Source organism: Myxocyprinus asiaticus, chromosome 1, assembly GCF_019703515.2.
Source record: "Myxocyprinus asiaticus isolate MX2 ecotype Aquarium Trade chromosome 1, UBuf_Myxa_2, whole genome shotgun sequence".
Classification (NCBI taxonomy): Eukaryota; Metazoa; Chordata; class Actinopteri; order Cypriniformes; family Catostomidae; genus Myxocyprinus; species Myxocyprinus asiaticus.
The window spans coordinates 62,218,960-62,245,459 of NC_059344.1; the positions used below are offsets into that span (position 1 = coordinate 62,218,960).

Genomic DNA, 26,500 nt, shown 5'->3' on the forward strand with positions numbered 1-26,500 from the left:
ATCATTACCCTTTGAATCTTAATCGAATAAAATTGTGAGGCCAGTGAAGAATCACAGCTCTAAGTATTTCTCAGCTGGTGGGTCGCGGCAGGTCTGTTCGGATAGGGTCACGGAATGCAGGGAAAGAACAATGGCAGGGTTCCCACTCCATTGCAAATTTAATTGTAATTATTACAATAATTACAATATTATATGCAATTTGGACCAGACTTTATGCCGATAGTATAAAGTCTGGCTGTGTGAAATTAGGATGGCAGCATTTCTCTGTTTGCATAGACTTCCTCTGTTTTACACAGCAGCATATGACAGTCACTGCTGCGGGTCCAGGGGTTCCACAGACAGAGGATACACTTTTGTCTCCAGCCAACAGTGCCTCTTGTCTTGTCCCTGATCTCATTTGTCCCCCTGCCTGCTGGCTGTACACAAACAAACATAACCACACATAAATAAAATTGAGTGAAAAACTATCACAAAATATTGTTTTAAGTTTCATATCTCCAGTGAAGCTGAGAAACTTTAAGGAAGAATCTCAGAGGTGTGAATTCTTGTCATTTTTCTCAAGGGCCATTATAGTGGCTCTCTTTCTTAACTTCTGTCTCAAATGAACGTCTTAAGGCCCGGAAAAATGTTGAGAATTCACTTAAAAAAATAAAGCATAAACAGGCTACTGTATGCCAAGTTTTGTCTGTGGCTCCAAAATTTAATCAGTTGTTTTGCTCTGCTAACGGTCATACAGTTTTGATAAGTGACTTTGCAAGCAAGTACTAAATGCTATTTAAATACTTTTCTTGAGGTTATAAAAGTTTACATGATGTTCTCATAACCCATTTCAGAATCAGGCTATTCATCTCAGTCATCTCAGCATTATTTTGTCACAATCTAATTTCATTTTGTGTGCATGTCATTGTTTGCGTGTGTGAAACTGTGCAGCAGATACTCTATACTGCCTACTTTGAAAAATAGTATTTGAAACTATATGCAGCAATAAATATTTTAAACCGTTGCATGCTACATTGTTGTCACATGACTAAAGGTTGACTGATATGGGTTTTCAATGTCCGATATCTAGAAAGGATAGCTCATATAATGTCAATATATACATTACCTTGTACAATTTAATAATGACAAATTAGATATGTACTTAATTGCTGAAATCAAATAAATACTAATTGTAGATGACATTTCCTCAGTTCACTGAAAACATTGAAAATGGAAAAAGTTTATTATCTGTTGATGATGTTGTCTGTAGTTTTAGAAATGATACAACACAACACAACACTTCTTTTATTGACCAAACTGACTCGAAATGTTTAGCCTGTTGACAATATTCAATATACTGTATATACACTAGTATTTTAATAATTATGTTTTTTGCTCTGAAATGCACCATGTATTAATTGAATCACAACCTTTTGTGGTTTAATAAACCATATTGCAATTCTGATGTTATTTTGATTCATTGTGCAGCCCTGAAAGATCGTGAAATTAGCCAGTTATTGACCAAATTAAAATAATCGCCATATTGGTTGTGAGCATGAAAATGCTGATATGAAAAACTCATGGTTGATTTATAATTAATTTGTAACACATTTTGTAAAAAAATAAAAACTCTTTGAATTCAAATGCTCAATCCAGAAATAATAATTATCCACTATATGTAGAAGGGTTGGCACTCTTAAACATGTAATTTGAAATTTTTATTCTTTCTCGTTTTCACATTAATGACGACATACCGCCATAAACGGACGTGACAGTTGTGACAGCGGCACTTAGCTGTAGGCTACATGATAAATTAAACCATCCAAAATGTTTGAAACCAGCAGACTTTGACTTCTGAGACATTGGTGTAATATTCATTGTTGCTGCATGATTGATTGAATTAAGATTGAAATCACCATATGGCCTGTCAAGATTACTTCAGTCAGCAGTGTGTGAGCAAGCGGCGCCCTCTAGCGACCTGGAAAGTAGGCTACTATCCATTATCCATTATATCACAATAAAACAGTGGCTTTGTTCCTTTGGTTAAATCTTTTTATTTTTCCACGATGTGGTTGATATTTCCATGGAATCGCCCAACATATGCATAGTTATGATTTTGAAATGCTCTATCATATGCAGTCCATACTTGTAAAATGTGAGTTCTGTTGTTTTGAACTTCAAAAACAAAAGTGCACAAATGTTTTAAAAGTATAAAATAATCCTCTCATATCAATCAGCATGTTATCATATTTAGTTATCCTTTGTTTCTGTTTAATCTGTTTATCTTCTATGTATCTTTCATTGTGGCTCTCTTTAAAATTTTGGCCTGTCATGAGTTCAACAGATCCAATCTATGTTCAATAGAAATTCTTTATTGTTAGAACAGTGAAAATGCTTTTGTACCACCACTTTAGGAAGCATAGTGGCCAAATAAAAGTGCAAATCATCGTAATAAATTAATATGGTAGTATGCCATTATGAACACAGCATACAGTATGTGTTTATAACCCAAAGCATGTGGCCATATTTCGTAATGCCTTTGTTGTCCCTTTTGAAAGCAGCATGTGTTTAGCAGGCATTGTGTGGAATGTTGCTCTAATCCCGTTTACCTTGCTTGCAGATGACAAAGAAACCTCACAGACTGCACTGGGAAAATTACTATGAGAACGAACCGGTCAGTATTGAAATCAGTGTGTCGTTGCAGTACAGAGGCTCCTCAGATCACTTTCCATAGTTCTCCCTTCACACAACACACACCACTCCCAATCTCTGTGTGTGTGTGTGTGTTTGTGTGTGTGTGTGTGTATGTGTGTTTGGCTTTGGTTGTAAATAGTGGGTTCACAGCATCTCTCTGGCTTTCTCTTGGGCTGTCTTAGGCTTTGTGTATTGTTTGGTCATTGTGCGTTTGTGTGTATAGAGTAGAGTGTGTTTCATGCTTCTAATAATAGCATGACCTCTGGGCATCTCAGTCACATCACTATTGGCAAGCTAACGCTAAAGTCGATTGGGTACGAGTGATAAAGAACAGTGCAAACAAGCTTTATTTGCATTGGGTGGGTTTTTCTGACACAAATGTTAACTTCAGATCTTAGGCCTACAATGACAGAGAGACCTTCTCACCTTCTTTAGTAGCCCAGTAGCATTTGTGACATAATTACCACAAAAAATACTTAAGACTAATCATTTCTAAAAAAAAAAAAGAAAAAAGAAAGAAAAAGCAATATTTATGGTCACAGTAAGGCACTTACAATGGAAGTGAAGGGGGCCAATCCATACATGTTAAAATACACACTGTAAAAAAATAAAAAAGTGAGGCCACTAGACAAACATTGTACATGGTAAAATGATTTTAATGTGACAAAACCACAGATTTGCCAGCTTTACAGGCTTTAGGTTTTTCTGGCATTATGTCGTCATGACAACCAAGTTGTAATTTTGGATTTAACTTGACACAGATAAGTTTAGTAAGCAATTTTTTTCTAAAATGATGTTAACATGTATAATGTTAACATCTTGTGGCTATATTTTTGAAACTATGTGTATTTTAGAGTTTATGGTCTGGCCCTATTCATTTCCATTGTTATTGCCTTATTGTAACTGCAACTTCTGCTTTTTTTTTAAATAAACGAGGGACGAGTTAAATTACACACACAAAGCCAATGACCAAATGAACATAGGTGTTCTGGTGTGAGATGTCCTGCTGGTGGTGTATCTTCATTTTGGGCTTTGGACTTCCTGTGCCATGTGCCAATCAATGAAATAGTTCATGCTAAAATGAAAATTGTCGTAATTTACTCACCCTCATGTCGTTCCAAACTCGTATGTCTTTTATTCCTCGGGACACAAAAATAGAACATTTAAAGACTGTTTTCTGTCCATGCAATTACAATGTACAGGGACCAAAGCTTTTAAGCTTAAAAAAGGGTGCAAAATCACTTTAAAGTATCATAAAAGTAGTTCATACAACTTGTGTGCTATATTCCAAGTCTTCTGAAGCCATGCGATAGCTTTGTATGAGAAACAGAACAGAAATCTATCTGTTCGTATGAGTCGAAAGGACCACTTTTATGATACTTCACTGATACTTTTGCATTCTTTTTGAAGCTTGCAAGATTAATTCCCTGTTCATTGTAATTGCATGGAAAAGAACATGGAAAACTGGTCTTCAGATTCTCTCTTCTTCACGGAAGAAAGTTTTGAATGACATGAGGGTGAATAAATGATAACACAATTTTCATTTTTTGGATAGCACGAATGATTGTATCAATAAACAGTAATCAAAAGGTAAGTGATTGTTACGTGTTAATGTGCTGCCTGCTTTAGACTCTTAAAACATGAAGAGTGGTTTGAAATAACAGTGGAAATAAGGGTCTTGCTGAATTTTCACTTGGGAAGAAACTTTTAAAATAATTTTTTCAAATCTGTGTCATTCCACTTGAAACCCAAAGCTTAAATACTTCTTTCTGTTGTCTCAGGTCTGTTTTTGTTGAGAAGGCTTACAACATTCAACATGAAAAATAGCCCTTTTTACATTTCCTACGCTGGAAATGTGACTGGTAGAAAACAAATAGGCTAGATGGGGTTTAAACCATAAACTTATAGAGTTTCAGCTTTTCCACCGCTCTGGTATGCTGTAATTTTGGCATCAGTAATGACGCGAGGCGATGAAAGAGACACTGTCTCGTTAAAGGGAGGACGTGTGTAAATTTTGCCTGTGTTGTGAGCAGGATACAGTTCCTCTGCCAGCTGGAGTCGACTGCGGTGAATGGCAGAATTCCTGCGTACAGATCTGCTGCTCAACTCCTCACATGAATGTAGTGAAAGTGCAGTGTTAGTATATGCTGAAATGGTTTATAATGACTAGCGATGCACTTATATGGACATATTTTTTATTTTTATGATTGTCAACATTTTAAATAAAAAAAAATATATATAATGTCGAAAATCATTAAAAAAAAATGTCTGTATAAGTGCATCGCTAGTCATTATAAACCATTTCATATATATATATATATACACACACACACAGTACTGTGCAAAAGTCTTGGGCACATAAGATGTTTCACAAAAATATTTGTCTTAAGATGGTTATTTATATCTTCAGCTTAAGTGTGTCAAAAGGAAATATAAATGATAGACTCCCAAACATTTCTTTTGCAAATAGAAAAGATTAGAATAGAAGAACAGGGAGCCCTGCAACAGATGTCATGGCCCCCACGGAGCCTCCCACTGAACATCATATCAGTCTGAGATTACATAAAGAGACAGAAGCAATTGAGACCTAAATAGATAGAAGAACTGTGATGAATTCTCCAAGAAGCTTGGAACATCCTATCTGCCAACAACCAAGAGAAACTGTGTCCAGGTGTACCTAGGAGAATTGGGGCTGTTTTGAAGGTAAAGGTGGTCACATCAAATACTGATTTTGCTTTATGTTTACTGGACTTTGTATGACAAAGTGATAAATGAAAACGATTTATTTCATTATTTTTGAAGACATCCTCACTATGCAACATTTTTTTACAAGTGCCTAAAACTTTTGCACAGTACTGTGTGTGTGTGTGTGTGTGTGTGTGTGTGTGTACGTGTGTGTGTGTGTGTGTGTGTGTGTGTGTGTATGTATATATAGATATATACACACAGTATATGTACTACAATGATGGCAGATATAAATGTTTTATTTTAAAATTTGTATTTAAAAAAAAAAAAAAAAAATATCTCAGAAATGTTTTTTTTTTTTTAAGACTGATAACCGATATGATTGTTGATGCTAAAAAAAATTTTTTTTTTAATTTAATTTAATTTAATATGAAGTTTGGCATATAACATTATATTTATTTATTTATTTATTATGTCTGATAACTGATATATGATGGCCATATTACATATAAAAATAAATAAATCTATTTTTATGTTTGTAAAAAAAACATTTTTTATCTGTAATATTGACTGACACCAATTGTTTTATTTATATTTATTTTTTGTTATGAATGATAACTGTTATATTATAAATCTTTTTTTTTTCTGTTAATGTTTTTAAATATTGTTTTATTTTTTATTTTTATTTTTATTTTTTATTTTTTTTATTATGAGCAATGTTGCTAGACATTGATAGTTTTTGGTTTTGACCGATAACTGATAATGAATGTCAATATTATAAATCTATACTGTTCTTTTTGTGTCTGTGTGTGTTAAATATTATTACTTTTACCAATTTATTGGTAATGTTGGCTGATACCAATTTATTATATTGATAGCCAATAATAATGGCCTATATTATAAATGTATTCCAATGCTGTTCTTCCTGTTCTTTTTTAAAATGGCGTTCACACTATAGATGCCCCAATATTTAATTTTACAAACTACGAGTGAAATCAGACAAAACAAAAAACAAAACAAAAAATGTTTAATACAAAAACATTTAAACCTGAAATTAAAACTTGAAACCTGGCATCAAAAAAAAAAAAAAAAAAAAATATATATATATATATTGTATACTATTTGAGTTGGAAATAATAATTCCTGAATAATTTCCTAAATGTTGGCTGATACCAATTTTTCATTTTTTTTATTTTTGCTGTATTATTTTTATTGTAACCAGTATGACTGATATTATAAATCAAAACAGCGTTCACATTAAATCTCCAATCTAGAATTTTACAAGCTGAAGAAAAAGCAGATATTGAAACATTATAATGTACAGTATAAAATATACTGTTTAATACTTCTAAAACCTGACAGAAAAACAGGATACAAATAAGCCCTACTTCCAATACCAGCCAAATTAGACATAGGTTTATTTATTTATTTTTATTTTTTATTACAGATATATTGTGCATTGTGTAATTTGTGTGTGTTTCTTCACCTTTCTAATTCCTCATTGGGAACCACAAGTCTTACAGGAGGGAAATCCTCTTTTGGACATTTTGCTATGATTTCTAACAAGATCTGATTGTACTCTGATACACAGCTCATTTCTTCTCTTCAAACTCATTATGCATCAAGCCCTCTTTTCCTTTCCAGTCCCTTTTAAAGGAATAAATCAAGTCATATTGTAAATTGCTACTTCTGTTTTTGTCTTTGCCGGTGTGCCAGATTTCCACCAAGTGTGTAAAAGGCAAAGCCCTCTAAAGTTTCCACATACTGTACATATGCGAACATTCACCAGGGCCCTTATTTTGAACCAGAAGGATGTGGCAGCTCCTTTTATTTAAAACCAAAATTCATAATGACATGGTGCTTTTTTAGTCAATCAACTAAACCCTGCCGGTTCTCTCTGGAGGGTTGCCAGTATGTAAACCACAATAAAATGCCAGAAGCCAGCTGAACTGTCCACATTTGTGTGTGAACGCCTATGAACAGTTGCAGTGCAGCTTACTGTATTATAAGCCAATTAAGTCTTGACACGCTCTGGCATTTGGGTAATGCGAATAGGGCATCATGTTTATGAGCAAGCTTAATAACATGATATTAAGAGTAATTAAATATAATTATTGTATAGAAAACCACCCATTGGCAAACCTTGACTGTGGTGTGAGATGTTTAATTGTTTGAGGTGCTGATAACGTTGTGTTTTTTTGTTGATACCAGCAGGATTGCTTCACAGTGGAAGGGGAGGACCTTAAACATGACTTTGAGCGCTTGCAGCTGGCGATGGAGATGGTGGGCTTCCTCCCTGCCACACGCAAACAGTGAGTCTGTCAAAAACGCCACTCCCTGGTCCTCATGCACTGACACGATGCAGAAATTAAAGAGGTCTCTGGGCAAAAATGCGACCAAAATTACCAAAAATGCACACAAAATTCAAAATGTGCAATAGAACTGAATACCTCTGTTTATTTGTATTTGTAACATCTGATATAGTTCCCAAATATTCTGTTCTAGGCCTAGTTATACATATGTGACCTCCATCATCTTGAGTCACTTTGACCCAGAAACACATTTTGAATTTTATGCACTATAGTAAGAAGGAAATTATAGGCTTTCTGAAGGTATAATTATGTCAACATACTATATAATCATTTAATCACGTTTAAATGTGGATTTAAATGGTTTATACAATCATTGCTTTCTTTTTTATTTTAGTGCATAAAACTCAAAATGTGTGTCTGGGACACAGTGACTCAAAATGTTAGAGCAGGTCACTGAACATCAGTCTATTTAATTGTATTGGTAACAGCCTAAAATATCTTATTATTCAGATTTGAGAATTTATTTTGAGAAATGTAATAAACTGAAGTATTTCACACAGACACAGAGTGGTGATAAATGGTTAGAAAAAAAAGTCCTCATGAAAGTTAAAAAAAAAACAACAGAAACAAATTCTTATAATCAATTCCAGGAGCAAGAATCAAATATTTCCCCTTAATGAAAACGTTTAATTCTGACATTCTTCCTTTATAATCATTATGCATGCTGTTTTTGTTTGTACTACTTTAAATAATGTTTGTCACACTACAGGACAATTTAAAGGTGATGCTAGTTGAAATTACGAATTGCCCCTATAAATAAACTGCAAAAATGTTGATTAACCCTTTAAGCCAGCGAGAAAACTAAAATTATCAAAATATTAATAACTGCAATCTTTACCAACACAAAATAGGTATCGTTTTAAAAGCTTAGAAGCTCTACATTACAGTGCATGTAGGCATTATGACCAAAACTGAAATCGGTAAAAACATCAAACTGATCAAATAGCCATGCCTGGCCAAACAATCATACAATGCCTGGCCCAAAAAAAAGTTGCATACTCTACATATTTGTTATGAAACAGCCTTTAGCTTTGATTACTGCACGCATTGGTCGTGGCATTGTTTCGACAACCTTATGCAACGTCACAACATTTATTTCCATCCAGAGTTGCATTCATTTTTGTCCGAGATCTTGTATTGATGACGGGAGAGTCGAACCACTTCGTTAAGTCTTCTCCAGCACATCCCAAAGACTTTCAATGGGGTTAAGGTCAGGACTCTATGATGGCCAATTCATGTGTGAAAAAGATTCCTGGTGCTTCCTGAACCACTCTTTCACAGTTTGAGCCCGATGAATCTTGGCATTGTCATCCTGGAATATGCCCGTGCCATCATGGAAGAAAAAATCCATTGATGGGATAATATGGTCATTCAGTACATTCAGGTAACCAGCTGACTTAATTTTATTGCAGCATAATGCTGCTGAGACTAGACCTGACCAACTGAAGCAACCCCAGATCATAACATTGCCTCCAGAGGCTTGTACAGTGGGCACTATGCATGACGGTTGCATCGCTTCATGTGATTTTCTTCTTACCCTGACACGCTCATCGCTTTGTAATAGGGTAAATCTGGACTTATCAGACCACATGACCTTTTCCATTGCTCCACAGTCCAATCTTTATGCTCCCTAGCAAATTGAAGTTGTTTTTTTTTTCTGATTAGCATCACTAACAAGTGGCTTTCTTGTGGCCACACAGCTGTTTAGTCCCAATCCTGTAAATTCTCGTCGCATTGTGCGTGTGGAAATGCTCTTACTTTCACTATTAAACAGCTGTGAGTTTTTTTACGATGTGACTCCAACAAGTGTTTTAGTGATCTCCAATCACGATCATTCAAGACTTTTTCCGACCACATTTCTTCCGTGAAGCTGACGGTTCACCACTATCCTTCCAGGTTTTAATAATGTGTTGGTCAGTTCTTAACCCAATTCCAGTGATTTCAGCAATCTCCTTAGTTGTTTTCTTTGCTTGATGCAGGCCAATAATTCGTCCCTTCTGAAGCACAGTAACATGACCACAGAACTTCCGACATGGTTGTTTAAGAATTAAGAAGCTACACACTGCATCAGTTAGGGTTAAAATAATTGTTGCCAGCTGAAACATATTAATCACTGCAATAATGATCCAATCATAGGCTCTTAGTATCTGCTTATTTAAATCCAAACGGCAATTTTTTATTTTTATTTTTTTTGGCCCAGGCAGTGTATGTTGTTGGAAAGCTCTCAATGATTAGAATACAACGAGCCTAATTGTTTTACAAAAATATTGCGAGTAATAGCTAAATACATATCTTTGACATACATGTGAACAGGTGTGGCTCATATGCCACATTTTCACTTATAACTTCACAAAACATTAACAGAACAGAAAATGTTATGTACCATTACTTAGAGTAGGCGATTATCTTTCAAACGAGCCCAAACACAAAGGTAATCGGATGCTTAGATCATTCAATAATTGACACGAAACACAATGTGCATAGTGCACACAGCATCTGGCTATCTGGCATCTTGCGGTCTGGCTAAAAACACGTTAGCTTTCCTGGATCAAATGACTTCATCAGAAATGTTGCATCATGGAACGCTAAACCAATCGGATTGGGTTCAGAACGGTGCAAAAAGTCATCCATATTTGGGCAGAGAGACGTTTGATTGGTGACTGTTATTATATATGTCCACTAGGAGATGGTGCTAAGTACATGACATTGACTCGATGACTCAAATGGCACAGAATGAAACACATTCTGTGAAATCTCATTACTAAAATCATGTCTGCATGCTTTGAAAAGAGAAAGCAAACCTTTAGTCATTGTTGTGTTTGCATGTGTAATTAGAACGCATGTACAATTACTATGTTTTATTTGTTTGAAGAGGCTTTTCCACAATTGGAGATGTTTTTGGACAAGGATACATTTTAGGATCAGTTATTTTTGTAATGCTATAACTTTTAATTACTTAGATGGATCAGCACAAAATTTTACTCAGTTACAGGTGACATGATTGGGAACAAAACAAAAGCAGTTTTTTGGACCTACCTTATTTACACCCTGAGGTACATAATGTCAAATCTGAAGAAAAAAAAAGGGAGAAAAAAAAAGTGTGTGTGTGTGTGTATATATATATATATATATATATATATGGTTTCTTAGGATGAGAGTCTCAGAATTTATCATAATTTATATCATTAAAACATTTAAAAGTTTTCTTTAAAATGATATCAAACACTTGTCCCTCCTTGTATTTTGTTTTTTAAAGAGTAAAAGGCTTTAATTTTGGACATGCTTCTGAAACAGGAGTTTAAAAAACATATAAATGTATATAAATTTGAACTTAAAATTTTTATTTTGAAAAAGAAAAGTTATGTCCATGTTATTTATCAAATTTCTTCCTGTTTCTCTTTTCCCTGACAGGATTTTCTCTCTGCTATCAGCTATCCTTCATTTAGGGAATATCCGATATAAGAAGAAGATATACCGGGATGACACAATTGATATCTGCAATCCTGAAGTTCTGCCCGTAGTGTCCGAGTTGCTCGAGGTACAGGATAAGTATGAATCACTTTAAAGGAATAGGTCATCCAAAAATGACAATTCTGTCATCGTTTACTCTGTCATGTCATTTCAAACCTATATGACTTTCTTCTTTGAAAAGCAAAAGGAGATGACAAAAGGTGTCATTGAAATTCCAGACTTGTGCGTTGTATTTCAAGTCTTCTGAAGCCATTAAATTGCCTAAAATAGCATTAAATAAGGAACAGACTGAAATTTAAGTCGTTTATGCTTTTGCATGTTCAAACCTGACAACTTCATAATAAACACACAAACTTCTTGCATGCATCCCTTTTGATTAAAAAAGGAAGAATTTGAAAATGTTAATTTCACTCATTTGATCATCTAACTGTTCTACTCAAGGAAGCAGATACAATACCTGAAAAAAGGCAAGGAAGCCCTTTACTGTGAGCCAACAGGGAATAAGATGTGATTGCAAACTGAATGCATACATCATGTATGTACATACTCTATACCAAGACCTCTTGTGGCCTCATGATCAAAGCAAGCCTGCCCTTTATAAGCATACCCTCTTTACAAGTACACCTCCGTGAATCCCTCTAAAAAAAAAAAATGAGGATGAAAAGAATGAACTGACAACATAAACTGGGATGGTTGAGGCCTACTTGGCACTTGAAAACATTGTAATATATGTAATTGAGGCCTTTGATGAACTCTTACACATCTGTTCACCATTACAGAGCTGAATGACTCAACATCAGGCCCATCAGAGTCATTAGAATCACTACATTAGATTATCAACATCTTTCCCAGTGTGCAGAGACGAGCGGCATCATTTTTACAGTTCACAGCAGAGTTGATTTCGGTCCCTGGATTATAAACACCGACCCTCGCACTGCACATGCAACTTCATAACAATTCAGTCAATGCACTATACTGTATGTAGTGCAGTGATAATGTGTGTAATTATTAAATATAAAATAATTATGGTTACTTGTAAGAAAGCCATTTGTAGGTTGATTTCCCTGAAACGGTGAAACACTGACTTTATGGCACTATCAAAACATTCGGGAAACCTGTTTGAAAACGGTCAACATTGTTGCAATTCCATTTAGTCAAGCTAATGGCGTAGAAATTACACGCATCTCCTTTAAGGTAACATGCTATGGCTTATTATTGCCTAAGATTTCAACCATACAAGTAAGCTGTAGACGTACAGTGTGATTAATATTATAATATACTTTTGGATAAACATGACTTCATCAGATTAGATTACAGTGTATCTCTGTCTTGAGGAATCTCAAAACACTATTTTGTGACTTCAAGAGTGAGCGGATATGTAAAGAACAAAATATAACAGGCCCCATAGTCAACAAATAAAAATACATCTTTCTCATGACCATTAGTGCTGCTTAGTGCTAATTATGCTTTGCCCCATTGCCATCTGCATAACTAAACACTGACTTGATTTAAAGTTGTTACATTTTTGTTTAGAAGGAACTGGAGATTTGGGATACAGTTCAAATGCAGACCAAATCCTTTCACATGTATCGTGTAATTCCCAATCAGGGGGTTTGCATAAGCAGGTTTCACTGGGTGCTTGGAAAGATTTAGATTTTTGCTTATGAAATGGATATTGTTGCTTGAATTTGAAAATATAAGGGCTATCGTAGGGTTCGAAATAATAACTCAGTTGCATATTTAGTAGTTAAAATGCATAACACATTCAATTCATTTTTAAGGAGATCCAGTATAACATGAGTTAAAAAGATGACATTTCTGGATTAGTGTCGATGAAGGAGTAGTTGAGTGTTACTGAAGGGTGTGGGGGTACATAAGACTAAAAAGTTTATGAAATACTTGTATAATACACCAGTCTATAAAAAAGTGGTTGCACTTTATAAAATATCTAATGTCTGCACTGTCACAGGTCAAGGAGGAAATGCTGTTTGATGCCCTGACAACACGGAAGACGGTGACAGTGGGCGAAAGGCTTATAGTCCCATACAAGCTGGCTGAGGTAAGCAAATACATCGACTTGTTATTTATTTGAGAGAGTGTGAAAATGAGATTGCACCATGAAGCAGACTGGATTCAAACCCATGTGAGCACATCTGCGCCACGACTTCGATGCAATGTGATGCAGATATTACACACTTCACCTTTAATTTTTGACTTTCTTTCTCAAAGGCTTCATCATAGTCCAGAATCATAATCAGATCCATCCAATATTTAGCACTTTTCATCTAACATCAGGACTTGTTTATTCTGTCATCTTTAAATAATGATCTGGCGAGCTTGAGATGATTTAATAAATTCCTTGAATGTCACGCACACATACATTTAGACATTACAATTCTTGCAAACATAGTGTTATCAAGTCTTATATTCCTGCAACCACAAAAACAGGTTTCAACCCCTCGTAACATGATTTAGAAAAAAATATGGCAATCAATGGGAAGGAAGGAAAAAGAAAGGATGGATGGATAAAAGGGAAGGAAGGAAGGAATGTAAAAAAGGATTGATGTATGGATGGAAAAAAGGAAGGGAAGGAAAAAGGGAAAGGATGGAAGGAATGGGGAAAAGGGGAAGGAAAAAAGGGCGGAAAGGAAAGAAGGGAGGGAGGAAGTAAGCAAAGGAAGGATGGAAGGAAAAATCATGATCACAATGCTGTAAGGTCGTTCCAGATTTCCAATAAAACGACTTTAAAGTCAGTTCCGAATGTTGGTTATTTTTTAACCCCACTCTTTTTAGCACTACATAACTCTCACAGTGGATGATAATTCTTTAAAGGGATAGTTCACACAAAAATTGAAAATTTGCTGATAATTTACTCACCCTGTATATAGATGTAAATGACTTTCTTTCTTCATCAGAAAAGGATTTAAGATTTTTAGGAAAGTATCTCAGGTTTTTAGCTTCATCCAATGCAAGTGAATGGACACCATTTTTTGATGGTCCAAAAAGCATATTTAGTCAACATCAAAGAAATCCACCCGACTCCAGCCGATCAAGTAATGTCTTCTGTAGTGAATCGATACGTTTGGGTGAAAAACGAATCGCTAATTAAAATGTTTTTAACTTTAAATTGGCGCTTCCGCCAACTCTCTGTAGCTGTTTGAATTGACCTAACTCTCAAGTGAAGTACGTTCCTCTGTGGTAAACAGCTGAACTTCTGAATTCTCGCGTGAACGCGCCAACGTGATGACGTCATGCAACAGTGACGGGAGGCATTGAGTGTTTACAGGAAGCAATTTTTTTTAAAGTTAATAAAGTTTTAATTAGCGATTAGTTTTTCACAAAAACGTATCGATTCACTTCAGAAGATATTACTTGATCGGCTGGAGTCATGTGGATTACTTTGCTGACTAAATATGCTTTTTGGACCGTCAAAAAAAAATGGTGTCCATTCACTTGCATTGGATGAAGCTAAAAACCTGGGATACTTTCCTAAAAATCTTAAATCCTGTTCTGATGAAGAAAGAAAGTCATATACATCTTGGATGGCCTGAGGATGAGTAAATTTTTTTTTGGATGAACTAATCCTTTAAGGATGGCCGCTTCTGAGTGGAACGCACCCTCTGGCTCACCTACTTTTCATTATAAAAAGTAAATGTGATTAACTGATATACAAAAAAACAAACAAGCAAGACTCAACCAAACCTACCAATCCAAACCAAATATTTTCAAGGCAGTCAGTGAACAGGCTGTTCAGAATGTAAATGAAACAAAAACAGACCAATAAACAGAAAACCAGATGTGTCTAATCACTTCTGAAAAGTTTTTTAAAGCAAACACAGCCAAACACAAGCAAACACACACACACACACACACATTTAGAGGGATGACATATGGCTGGCTGTCACATCGCTGATTTGTTGTGTATGTGTTTAGAGAGACTGACGCAGAGGCAGTGAAATTCAATCAGAATCCTCTTTCAGCTCATCTCATAGTCCTTTAAATCGACTCTTCTAATCACTCTGTTTGGCCCTTGAAACAATGATTTTGTTGATGTTTTGGTTGAAGCCAAGATCAAGGCTACAAATAGCATGCATTCTTGCAGAACTCTGAATATTTTAAATTGAAGGAGGGTCTAGGGGAATGGGCTCTTTTGACTTGGCCCTGTAAGCAGTCATCTAGCAACCACCCAGAAGACCCTAGCAGCTGCATAGATATGCTCTAAAAGCCGCTCAGAACACACATGTGCTGATAGTCAAAGTCTTGACAGCTCAAAACTACCCTAACACTAACATCTAATTGGTTAATAGGATTGTTGTTCAAGGACCAACAAAAATGTTGATGCAAGAACGACCTAGTTGGCTAAATCAAGGTAACTACCAGGGACGTTGTTTTCTTTGACACAGCCTTTGAGAAATGTGTCGGGCAGGTCTGTTAGTAAGTCGTTTAAACAAATCAAATCCCTCATTGGGATAAACCCTGTAGCCCTGTTACAAAAGATTGGATTGTAAGCAGCAGTGTCACAATGTTGAGCATTAAACAGCTTAATACCATTATTCATTGGCCAAGGGTCCTGCAACACACACACACACAATCTATGGTAATGTCATTGCCATTTTACCTGCCTGCTGTCAATTACTACAGAAAATAATTACTCGGTTTGTCTAATATATATATATATATATATATATATATATATATATATATATATATATATATACATATAATTATTATTATTTTTTTTTTGTGTGTGTGTGTGGATCTGTTAAAGTATTAAAAAAATATATATATATACCCAAAACAATAACTTAAATACGGAATACACCTCTAAAGGTAACCTTGAAATATCAGGCATTTTAAAATTTTGACTTTTAGTCCTGAAAAAGTCATTACATGACTCCTCTGCTTAACAATATCTGAACAGCTAGATTTTGCTCTTATGCAGAGTAAAATTTGCAAGACATAATGACTTCTGATTTGTAACAGAGTCATTATTTTGAGTCAGGTTTTACAGAATGTATGTATATACAGTTGTGCTCAAAAGTTTGCATACCCTTGGAGAATTGGTAATATATGTACCATTTTTAAAGAAAACATGAGTGAGCAGGCAAAACACATTTCTTTTATTTCTTATGGGATTCATATTCAACTGTAGGTTATAACAGAATGGCAAAATCATAAAACCAAACATGGCAACAATGAAAAAAATATTAAATGACCCCTGTTCAAAAGTCTGCATACCCTTAGTTCTTAATACTGTGTATTGCCCCCTTTAGCATCAATGACAGCGTGCAGTCTTTTGTAATAGTTGTCTATGAGGCCCCAAATTCTTGCAGGTGGTATAGCTGCCCATTTATCTTGGCAAAATGCCTCCAGGTCATGCAAAGTCTTTGGTCGTCTTCCATGAACCGCACGTTTGAGATCTCCCCAGAGTGACTCGATGATATTAAGGTCAGGAGACTGTGATGGCCACTCCAGAACCTTCACCTTTTTCTGCTGTAACCACAGGAGGGTCAACTTGGCCTTGTGCTTAGGGTCATTGTTGTACTGGAAAGTCCAAGAGCGTCCCATGCGCAGTTTTCGTGCAGAAGAATGCAAATTGTCTGCCAGTATTTTCTGATAACATGCTGCATTCATCTTGCCATCAATTTTCTCAAGATTCCCCGTGCCTTTAGAGCTCACACACCCCCAAAACATCAGTGAGCCACCACCATGCTTCACAGTGGGGATGGTATTCTTTTCACTATAGGCCTTGTTGACCCCTCTCCAAACATAGCGCTTATGGTTGTGACCATAAAGCTCTATTTTGGTCTCGTCACTCCAAATTACAGTGTGCCAGAAGCTGCGAGGCGTGTCAAGGTGTTGTCGGGCATACTGTAACCGGGCTTTTTTGTGGCATTGGCGCAGTAAAGGCTTCTTTCTGGCAACTCGACCATGCAGCTCATTTTTGTTCAAGTATCGTCGTATTGTGCTCCTTGAAACAACCACACCGTCTTTTTCCAGAGCAGCCTGTATTTCTCCTGAGGTTACCTGTGGGTTTTTCTTTGTATCCCGAACAATTCTTCTGGCAGTTGTGGCTGAAATCTTTCCTGGTCTACCTGACCTTGGCTTAGTATCAAGAAATCCCCGAATTTTCCACTTCTTAATAAGTGATTGAACAGTACTGACTGGCATTTTCAAGGCTTTGGATATCTTTTTATTTCCTTTTCCATCTCTATAAAGTTCCATTACCTTGTTACGCAGGTCTTTTGACAGTTCTTTTCTGCTCCCCATGGCTCAGTATCTAGCCTGCTCAGTGCAGACGTGAGAGCTAACAAACTCATTGACTATTTATACACAGACACTAATTGCAATTTAAAAAGCCACAGGTGTGGGAAATTAACCTATAATTGCCATTTAAACCTGTGTGTGTCACCTTGTGTGTCTGTAACAAGGCCAAACATTCAAGGGTATGTAAACTTTTGATCAGGTCCATTTGGGTGATTTCTGTTATCATTATGATTTTAAAAGGAGCCAAACAACTATGTGATAATAAATGGCTTCATATGATCACTATCCTTAAATAAAAGACAGTTTTTTTTTTTTTTTTTTTGCATGATCAGTCATATTTTCAAAATCAATGCCAAAATTTCACAATTTCTGCCAGGGTATGCAAACTTTTGAGCACAACTGTGTGTGTGTGTGTATATATATAAGTTTGGAATAACGTACAGATTTTGCTCTTATGGAAAGAAATTGGTACTTTTATTCACCAAAGTGGCATTCAACTGATCACAATGTATAGTCAGGACATTAATAAAGTGAAAAATTACTATTACAATAAAAAAATAAAAATACAAATAAAAAATACTTCAAAGAGTTCTCATCAAAAAATCCTCCACGTGCAGCAATGACAGCTTTGCAGATCCTTGGCATTCTAGCTGTCAGTTTGTCCAGATACTCAGGTGACATTTCACCCCACACTTCCTGTAGCACTTGCCATAGATGGATACTCAAGGATAAGGTGTTGGAGTGATGGCTGCTGTCTAGATTTGATCTTAAAGGACTTTTTTCAAATAGTGATGGTGCTGTTTTTTACATCAGTAATGTCCTGACTATACTTTGTGATCAGTTGAATGCCACTTTGGTGAATTAAAGTACCAATTTCCTTCCAAAACATCAAAATCTGTGCATTATGCCAAACCTTTGGCCGCCAGTGTATATTTGGAAAAATATTGTCCAGAAATTCAGTCAGGTAGTGTGACCATGCAGATAATGTGACAAAAAGAAACATAAAACAAAACCTCCTTATTCCGACGGCATTTTGGTGCCACGTGATTTCGAGAATAAGTCGTAATATTTTGAGAATAAAGTCAATATTGCTGCATATCATTATCACAACGATAGAACGCTGAGCCAGCAGCTTCATCAATGCAAGAAATGGATGAAGATGATTTAATTAAATTATACTATAGTTTAGGATTTAGCGACAAAGAAATCCTCTCTCATCTTTTGGCACATCAGCATGAAGTTATTATTTGGATCCGGACACTGCAGCGATTATGAATTGAATTTATTCTGGAGAAAGAACCAGACAGAAGTTCGTGCAGTCCCGCTAGGCGTGAGTTGTGCTTGGGCTGGGTTTCCTGAAGCTCTAAGTTGAACAATAGTAGCACTTAAATTGTACTTAATACAGCAAGTTTCCTAAAAGCATCGTTATCTAAGTAGCACGTAAAAATGCTCTTAAATTAACTAGAGCTATGAACCACTCATAAACCCATTAAGTGCAACTACACGTATTGTTCTCGCATATTTTACAGTTTATCAGATACAAAGGGACATTTAATAAATTCTGTTAATATATTTTGATCATTGGAAAGCCATTGCACACAGCTTCAGAGGATAAAAAAAGTGTTGAAAAAATCACATTGAAATCAATAGGCAGTCTCCGCATGCGACATGATAGGTGTAAATTAGGTCTAAAGATAGATCTAAACTTGCATGACACATAATACAGTATAACGTTTTATTGGGCTTCTTTGATAAGCATAATTGGCAACAAAAAGATACGTTCTTATTGAACAGATTTGCTTAGAAGACATGTGAGTAATGTGAGTGCAGTTTAAAACTTAAATAGGCCAAAATAAATAATTAAAATATGTTTAACAAAGGAGATTAGGGTGAGAATGTGCAATGAGTGATTCACTCTCACTCTCTTCCTCCTCCTCCTTTTCCTCCCTCCAATGGATGATTTATATAGCCCTAGTCTGTTTACATGGCAGTCACAAATTGCATGCTGCATAATGGCATTTAGGCTACAAGTACACAGTAGGACTGGGCGATATGAAAGAAATATATTCATGATGAAGTTCAGAATTAATACATTTGAAACCCTGTCTTACTAAAGCCATTATTATTTCTGTAATTAAATTCTGTAATAGTTCATTCATTTCGGATCCTCGACAAGGTTACCAACAACTTCCATATTTGTCATTATGTCCACATTATTTTCATTTTGAGAAGACAAAGTTTCAGCACCTTTGGAACGGACAGCTCCCGTAAAGAAGCACTTACATTCTACTTTATAATGAGCGATTTACTGTGCTAGTTTGGGAAACATTAAGGTGATCAAAGCGATCATGAAAAAAGAATTAAAAAAATCACTAAGAATGAATTGTGCCCAGTAAATTCCCTATTTACTAGCACGTACTCTTTGCACTGGTTTAGCGCCCCATTCACTAAAATAATTATGCAGATCAGCCAACAGTGCAAACGCGCCTGCAAAAAGTGTGCAGAATGAAATGAATGAAATTTGCACATGCAGTTGCGATTTTGCTGGACGATTCTGAGCGGTCTACAGTGGAGGATGCCGCAGACCGCATTTGACAAACCCTGCCAAGACTGTACATCTTTCCTTTGATCCAGACACCTAAATCATCTCTTAAACATGCCAAAAAGTTTTCTCGACTACACATGGCATCTGGATATAGCGCTCCATTATTTGATCAGTTTTTGATGAATTACTGCTGAAATGATGGGTTGAAAGTGTTCACAAACATCTCTTTTACATAAAATCCATTTTACTACTTTCTACTTTTATTTGCGGCAATAGCGCAATCTAAACTACTCCACAGCGGCAGGCGATTTTTGTGTGAATGAAGCGTAATCTATAATGAGCGTAATTTACATAGAAAGGAAGCGTCTTTGCGCAGAAAGTAATGACAATAGCTGGATTTCCCGATAACATTGCAACTTAAGCATTTACAATCATCTTATCGAATGTTGCTTGTTATTTTAAGATGGAGTAACGTCTGTCTCCCAAACCAGCATGTAGATCCCTCGCTATAAGGTAGAAGGTAAAGTGATTAGTTATGGGAGCTGTCCGGTCCAAATGGGCTGAAACTTTGGTCAAAATATGTCCAGGAGTTTATCTTCTCAAAATGAAAATAATGTGGAAATACTGACAAATAGGGAAGTTGTTTGTAACCTTGTCCAGGAGCCAAAATGTGTTAACTATTACAGAATTTATTTACAGAAATAATGACAGCTTTAGTAAGACAGGGATTCAAATGTAGAATATAATGTTCATAGATGCATGTAACATGAATGTAGGCCATGTGCATCATAAGGAGCTCTCACATGTTTGTATGTTTTTTGGCTGGGACCTGAACAGATACACAAAGAACAGGATTAAAATGATGGACATCATTAGGCTGAACTATAGAAACAAAGACACGCACTTGAAGAAACACACTTTATTATATTTTGAAGAACAGACGACAGAATGATGTAATCGGGTATGACTATATGGCGATATTTGTTTTTGAAAAATATCATGAATATATTTCTTTCATATCGCCCAGTCCTACTGTGCACTTGTAGCCTGACTGCCATTATGCAGCATGCAATTTGTGGCTGCCATGTAAACAGACTAGGATTATTTGAATCATCCATTGGAGGGAGGAAAATGAGGAGGAAGAAGAGAGTGAGAGTGAATCACTCATTGCACATTCTCACCCTAATCTCCTTTGTTAAACATATTTTAATTATTTATTTTGGCCTATTTAAGTTTTAAACTGCACTCACATTACTCACATGTCTTCTAAACAAATCTGTTCAATAAGAACATATCTTTCTGTTGCCAATTATGCTTATCAAAGAAGCCCAATAAAATGTTATACTGTATTATGTGTCATGTAAGTTTAGATCTATCTTTAGACCTAATTTACACCTATCATGTCGCATGCGGAGACTGCCTATTGATTTCAATGTGATTTTTTCAACACTTTTTTTTATCCTCTGAAACTGTGTGCAATGGCTTTCCAATGATCAAAATATATTAACAGAATTTATTAAATGTCCCTTTGTATCTGATAAACTGTAAAAGATGCGAGAACAATACGTGTAGTTGCACTTAATGGGTTTATGAGTGGTTCATAGCTCTAGTTAATTTAAGAGCATTTTTTACGTGCTACTTAGATAACGATGCTTTTAGGAAACTTGCTGTATTAAGTACAATTTAAGTGCTATTATTGTTCAACTTAGAGCTTCAGGAAACCCAGCCCAAGCACAACTCACGCCTAGCGGGACTGCACGAACTTCTGTCTGGTTCTTTCTCCAGAATAAATTCAATTCATAATCGCTGCAGTGTCCGGATCCAAATAATAACTTCATGCTGATGTGCCAAAAGATGAGAAAGGATTTCTTTGTCGCTAAATCCTAAACCATAGTATGATTTAATTAAATCATCTTCATCCATTTCTTGCATTGATGAAGCTGCTGGCTCAGCGTTCTATCATTGTGATAATGACGCGTAGTTTATGGTAATTTTGACTTTATTCTCTAAATATTCAACTTTAATCTCGTATTGCTGCGACTTTATTCTCGAAGGTTTGACTTTATTCTAAAAAAAATACGACAAATCTCATAATGCAACAACTTTATTCTTGTAATTTTGACTTTATTTTTACGTGGCACTAAAAAAACGTCGTACTTTAAGCTCTCATGACTGTGATTTTTTTTTTAAATTTTTTTTTTTTTTTTTTTTTTTTTTTATATTATTTCTTTTTTATTTGAGACATTTTTATGAAAAGGCACATTTTGTTCATGTCAAATAAAGTAACCTGAAGAACACTTCTTAAGTGTTGAGATTCAAATATTCATGAGATTTGTAAATAAATAAATAAATTCTACCTTGAAAATTTTGTTTGAAAACTTCTTAAATTTAATGATTAAGGTTGTGTGCACTCGAGGTGTATTCAAGGTGCAAGGAAAGTATTTTAATACCTTAATACCACTTGATCAAACACCACCATTACCATTAACACCACTTTACATTAAATCATAAATTCATCAATTATTTTTCTTAGAAAATACTGTAGATGATTTTCAAAAATGTTTGAAGCCAACATGGACACATATTACATTTCTATGAACATAACACCTATTTTAAACATTTTATCATCTCGCTCAACCTTATTTGTCAGTGACCCTTACATAAAGCAAACTTTACTCACTGAAATTACGTCAGCAATGCACAACAGAAATTAATCTGACGAAACAAATAGTCCCACCTCAAAAGGACATTTCAAACAATTTTACAGCCCAAAATAACAAACACTCCAAACTCGAAAATGCCCTCAGCCCACGTGTAGAAGAGACGCCACTCTCTATATTTTCTCAGGGAGCATTTTTTAAATTTATATATATTTATATATATATATATATATATATATATATATATGTGTGTGTGTGTTATATTTATATTTTATTGTCATGTCTCACTGCTTGGGTTAAAAAAGCTCTCCCAGTCATGGTGATTAGATAAAAAAACAGCTCTATTGTGCAATTGCACGTACTGATGGATGTTTTCCATTCTCTTTCAGGCTGGCACCGTACGGGACTCCATGGCTAAGTCTCTCTATAGTGCACTGTTCGACTGGATCGTGTTCAGGATCAATCATGCCCTGCTCAACACAAGGGACTTGGAAGAATCTGCCAAGGTACTTCTTCACTGATAAATCACAAAGAATGAGAAGTTGGATGTTAGGAGGGGTTGGGTGTTCATGGGTGACAGTGGGATGCATCCCTAATGAGGCACCTGATGCCAAATACATTCCACAGCAGGATACGAGTCCATTCAATGGGGACGCACCCTGTTTTTGTGTATCTCACACTGCTTTAATCTGTAAATTATGGATGGAGATATTATGTAATGGGATATATTGAGCAGTATTAACAGAGGCCCTGCTATTATGTACAATTCACAAGACAGTTTCTGCCACACAGTTGTTTGAGAAAAGAGTGAGGCTTTTATTTTTCATTACATTCAGGGTTTCCACAGTAACTCCCACAGTAAAAAAAAACAATTTTCAAATGTAATTTCCAAAAATCATAGAAATAAATGACACCTGAAAAAGTAATGGAACAGTTGCAGAAACGTTGGTAACACTTTACGATAAAATATGCTAATACATTTTACGCTGAAAAGTTTATTTTAACATTAGTTAATGCATTATGAAGTAATAATGAACTATTGTGTTGTTATCATTTCACTTGAATCAAGATTAATGAAAAGGTTTTCATGTGCTTTTGGGTTTAAGTTTTCGTCAATGGTATTAACACTGCCACTTACACCTTAACAAGTGTGGGTTTACAATTTACAACATTTCTTTCTTGTGAAAAGAAAAAGAAAAAGCAATAAATAAAAGAAATGTGAAGAAATATAAACATGATAACAACAGATGGCAGCAAGTATACTGTATATACAGTCAGACATTGGGATGTATTAACAGTCAATAACCGGTGTTTACCAGCTATTGGATTATATATTTAACATATTCACAAAATTGCTTGACTGGACATACTGCAACAGTGGGAACCCTGTACTTTAGATTTAAAGTTTTCTATAATCTGGTCTTTTCAGATCTTGTCCATTGGAGTTCTAGATATCTTTGGCTTTGAAGACTATGAGAACAACAGCTTTGAACAATTCTGCATCAACTTCGCCAATGAACGGCTTCAACACTACTTTAACCAGCACATTTTTAAGCTGGAGCAGGTACTGTGTGTTTCTTCATTCATTTCCAAGTTGGACCCATAGATAACCATCAGCCTCTCTCCCTACACACAGCTCAACGTAACAGCCTAATATGAAGATTTATTGCCAGCAATTATGACTCAAGTTGTTTTGACAGCACACAGAATAGAATAAATGCCCACACATAGCTTCACTGAATGTTTTGGCAGAAAGGTTTTTAATCTTTAGGATTGTGCACTTTTAAACCCCCTTAAAGTAGCATAATGTTCTACTGATTAAGATCAATGTAAAATATAGGGACTCATGTTTTTAAATTAGTTGTGCTTGCTAAGGCAAGTATCTCTGTCTGTCTGTCCGTCTGTCTGTCTTGTCTGTCTGTCGTATCATCCGTTTATCCGTCCGTCCGCGTGTCTGTCTGTCCATCTGTCTTGTCTATCTATTTATTGTATCATCCGTCTGTCCAACCATCTGTCTGTTTGTCTGTCTGTCTATCCATCTATCCATTCGTCTGTCCATTCATGTATCCATCCATCCGTCCGCCCGTCTGTCCATCTGCCTCTGTCTGTCTATTGTGTCATCCGTCTGTCTGTCCATCCATCCATTTCTCCATCTGTTGGTTTGTCTGTGTGTCCATCCAGCCATCTGTCTGTCTATCTATCGAATCATCCATCCATCCATCTGTCCATCTTTCTGTCTGTTTTTTCTGTCTGTCTGTCTATCTGTTGTATCATCCATCCGTCTGTCTGTCCATCTGTCTGTCTGTTTGTCTGTCTCTCTGTCTGTCTATCTATCGTATCAGCCATCCATCCGTCTGTCCTTCTGTCTGTTTGTCTGTCTGTCTGTCTATCTATCTTATCTATCCATTTGTCCTTCCTTCTGTCTGTCTGTCTGTCTATCTATCTATATTATCATCCATCCATCCATCTATCCATTCATCTGTCTATTTATCCATCCATCTGTCTGTCTATCTGTCGTATCATCCATCCATCTGTCTATCTAGTCGTCTATCTGTCTATCTATCCATCTGTCCATCTGTGTATCCATCCATCCATCGGTCCATCCGTCTGTCTGTCTGCCTTTCTGTCCGTCTGTCCGTCTGTCTGTCTGTCTGTCTGTCTGTCTATCGTATTATCCATCCATCCTTCTGTCTGTCAGTCTATCTACTGTATCATCCATCCATCCATCTTTTTGCGCTTCTGTCTGTCTGTCTGTCTGTCTGTCTATTGTATTATCCATCCATCCTTCTGTCTGTTTGTCTTTCTGTCAGTCTATCTACTGTATCATCCATCCATCCATCTGTCTGCGCTTCTGTCTCTCTGTCTGTCTGTCTGTCTATCTATTTATCTGTCATCTATCTATGTATCATCTATCTATCTATCTATCGTACCTTTTCTTTCCATCTATCTGTCCATCCCTCCATCTGTCCATCCATCCATCTATGTCTCTAACAGTTGTTCCCTCAATCGTTCTCTGTTGTTCTCTCTATTGTTCTATCTATCATTTTATCTCTCTCAGAATTGTTCTATGTTCGATTTCATAAATGTTAATTTAGTAATAATGCATTTGAACATACTAAAATGAGGGCAGCTTTACAATGCTAAGCAGTGCCACATGGCTAAAGAAGCTCTTTAATGGGTCGGGTCATGTTGAATGCCTCAATCAGTTTATTTGTGGGATTGTGTTACGTAGGTTGTTGTTGTTACAATCATTTTCACATGAAATAAACTATATGATGACACAATCAAAAGGGTTGCTTATAATCATGTGTATTCTTCTCAAGAGGCCATTCTCCTGAGATGATAAAGAGGCAACCAATCACTAATTGCAGCCTGTCAAAGCCGTGCTTTTGTGACGCACCCTCAAAGTATATGTTTGCTCAAACAGTTTGTTAGTTTAAGTTTCAAGTCAGTCCAGTGGCTCTGATTTGATGAAAACTCTCTTTGACAGATTTGCTTGCACATGGTACATTTATCCACATATATCAAAGAGAGCATTATGGGAAGTGCTGTTTTATGCAGATGTGCAAATAATAGTCTATCACTTGAGGCTTAACACTTGGTTTCTGCTTTTTGTTGACTGATACTTGTGTCAAACACTGCTTACATTTGTTTAATTTCATAACACACATGCATAGGTTTATACAAGGGCGTAGCAGCTATTATAACTTCAGGGGATATGCCCCCCTGCTTTAAGAAATTTGTAATTTCATCCATCCCACAATTTTTTAAAAGATAATCAATGTTTTTCAAGAAAATGCAAATCATCTGCTGGGTTTTAAGGGGGG

At 35.8% G+C, this 26,500-nt stretch overlaps 1 protein-coding gene across 2 annotated transcripts in view; it reads left to right on the plus strand.

Annotated features, from left to right (window-relative positions):
* Window positions 1–26,500, plus strand: part of LOC127441974 (unconventional myosin-IXAa-like) — a 229,018-nt gene that overhangs the window by 124,467 nt on the left and 78,051 nt on the right. For both annotated transcript variants that reach the window (XM_051699623.1, XM_051699711.1), the window contains exons 6-11: window positions 2,600–2,653; window positions 7,570–7,670; window positions 11,142–11,268; window positions 13,171–13,260; window positions 23,063–23,179; window positions 24,103–24,237. In XM_051699623.1, the coding sequence (XP_051555583.1) occupies window positions 2,600–2,653; window positions 7,570–7,670; window positions 11,142–11,268; window positions 13,171–13,260; window positions 23,063–23,179; window positions 24,103–24,237 (624 nt within the window). The remainder of the gene's footprint in view (window positions 1–2,599; window positions 2,654–7,569; window positions 7,671–11,141; window positions 11,269–13,170; window positions 13,261–23,062; window positions 23,180–24,102; window positions 24,238–26,500) is intronic.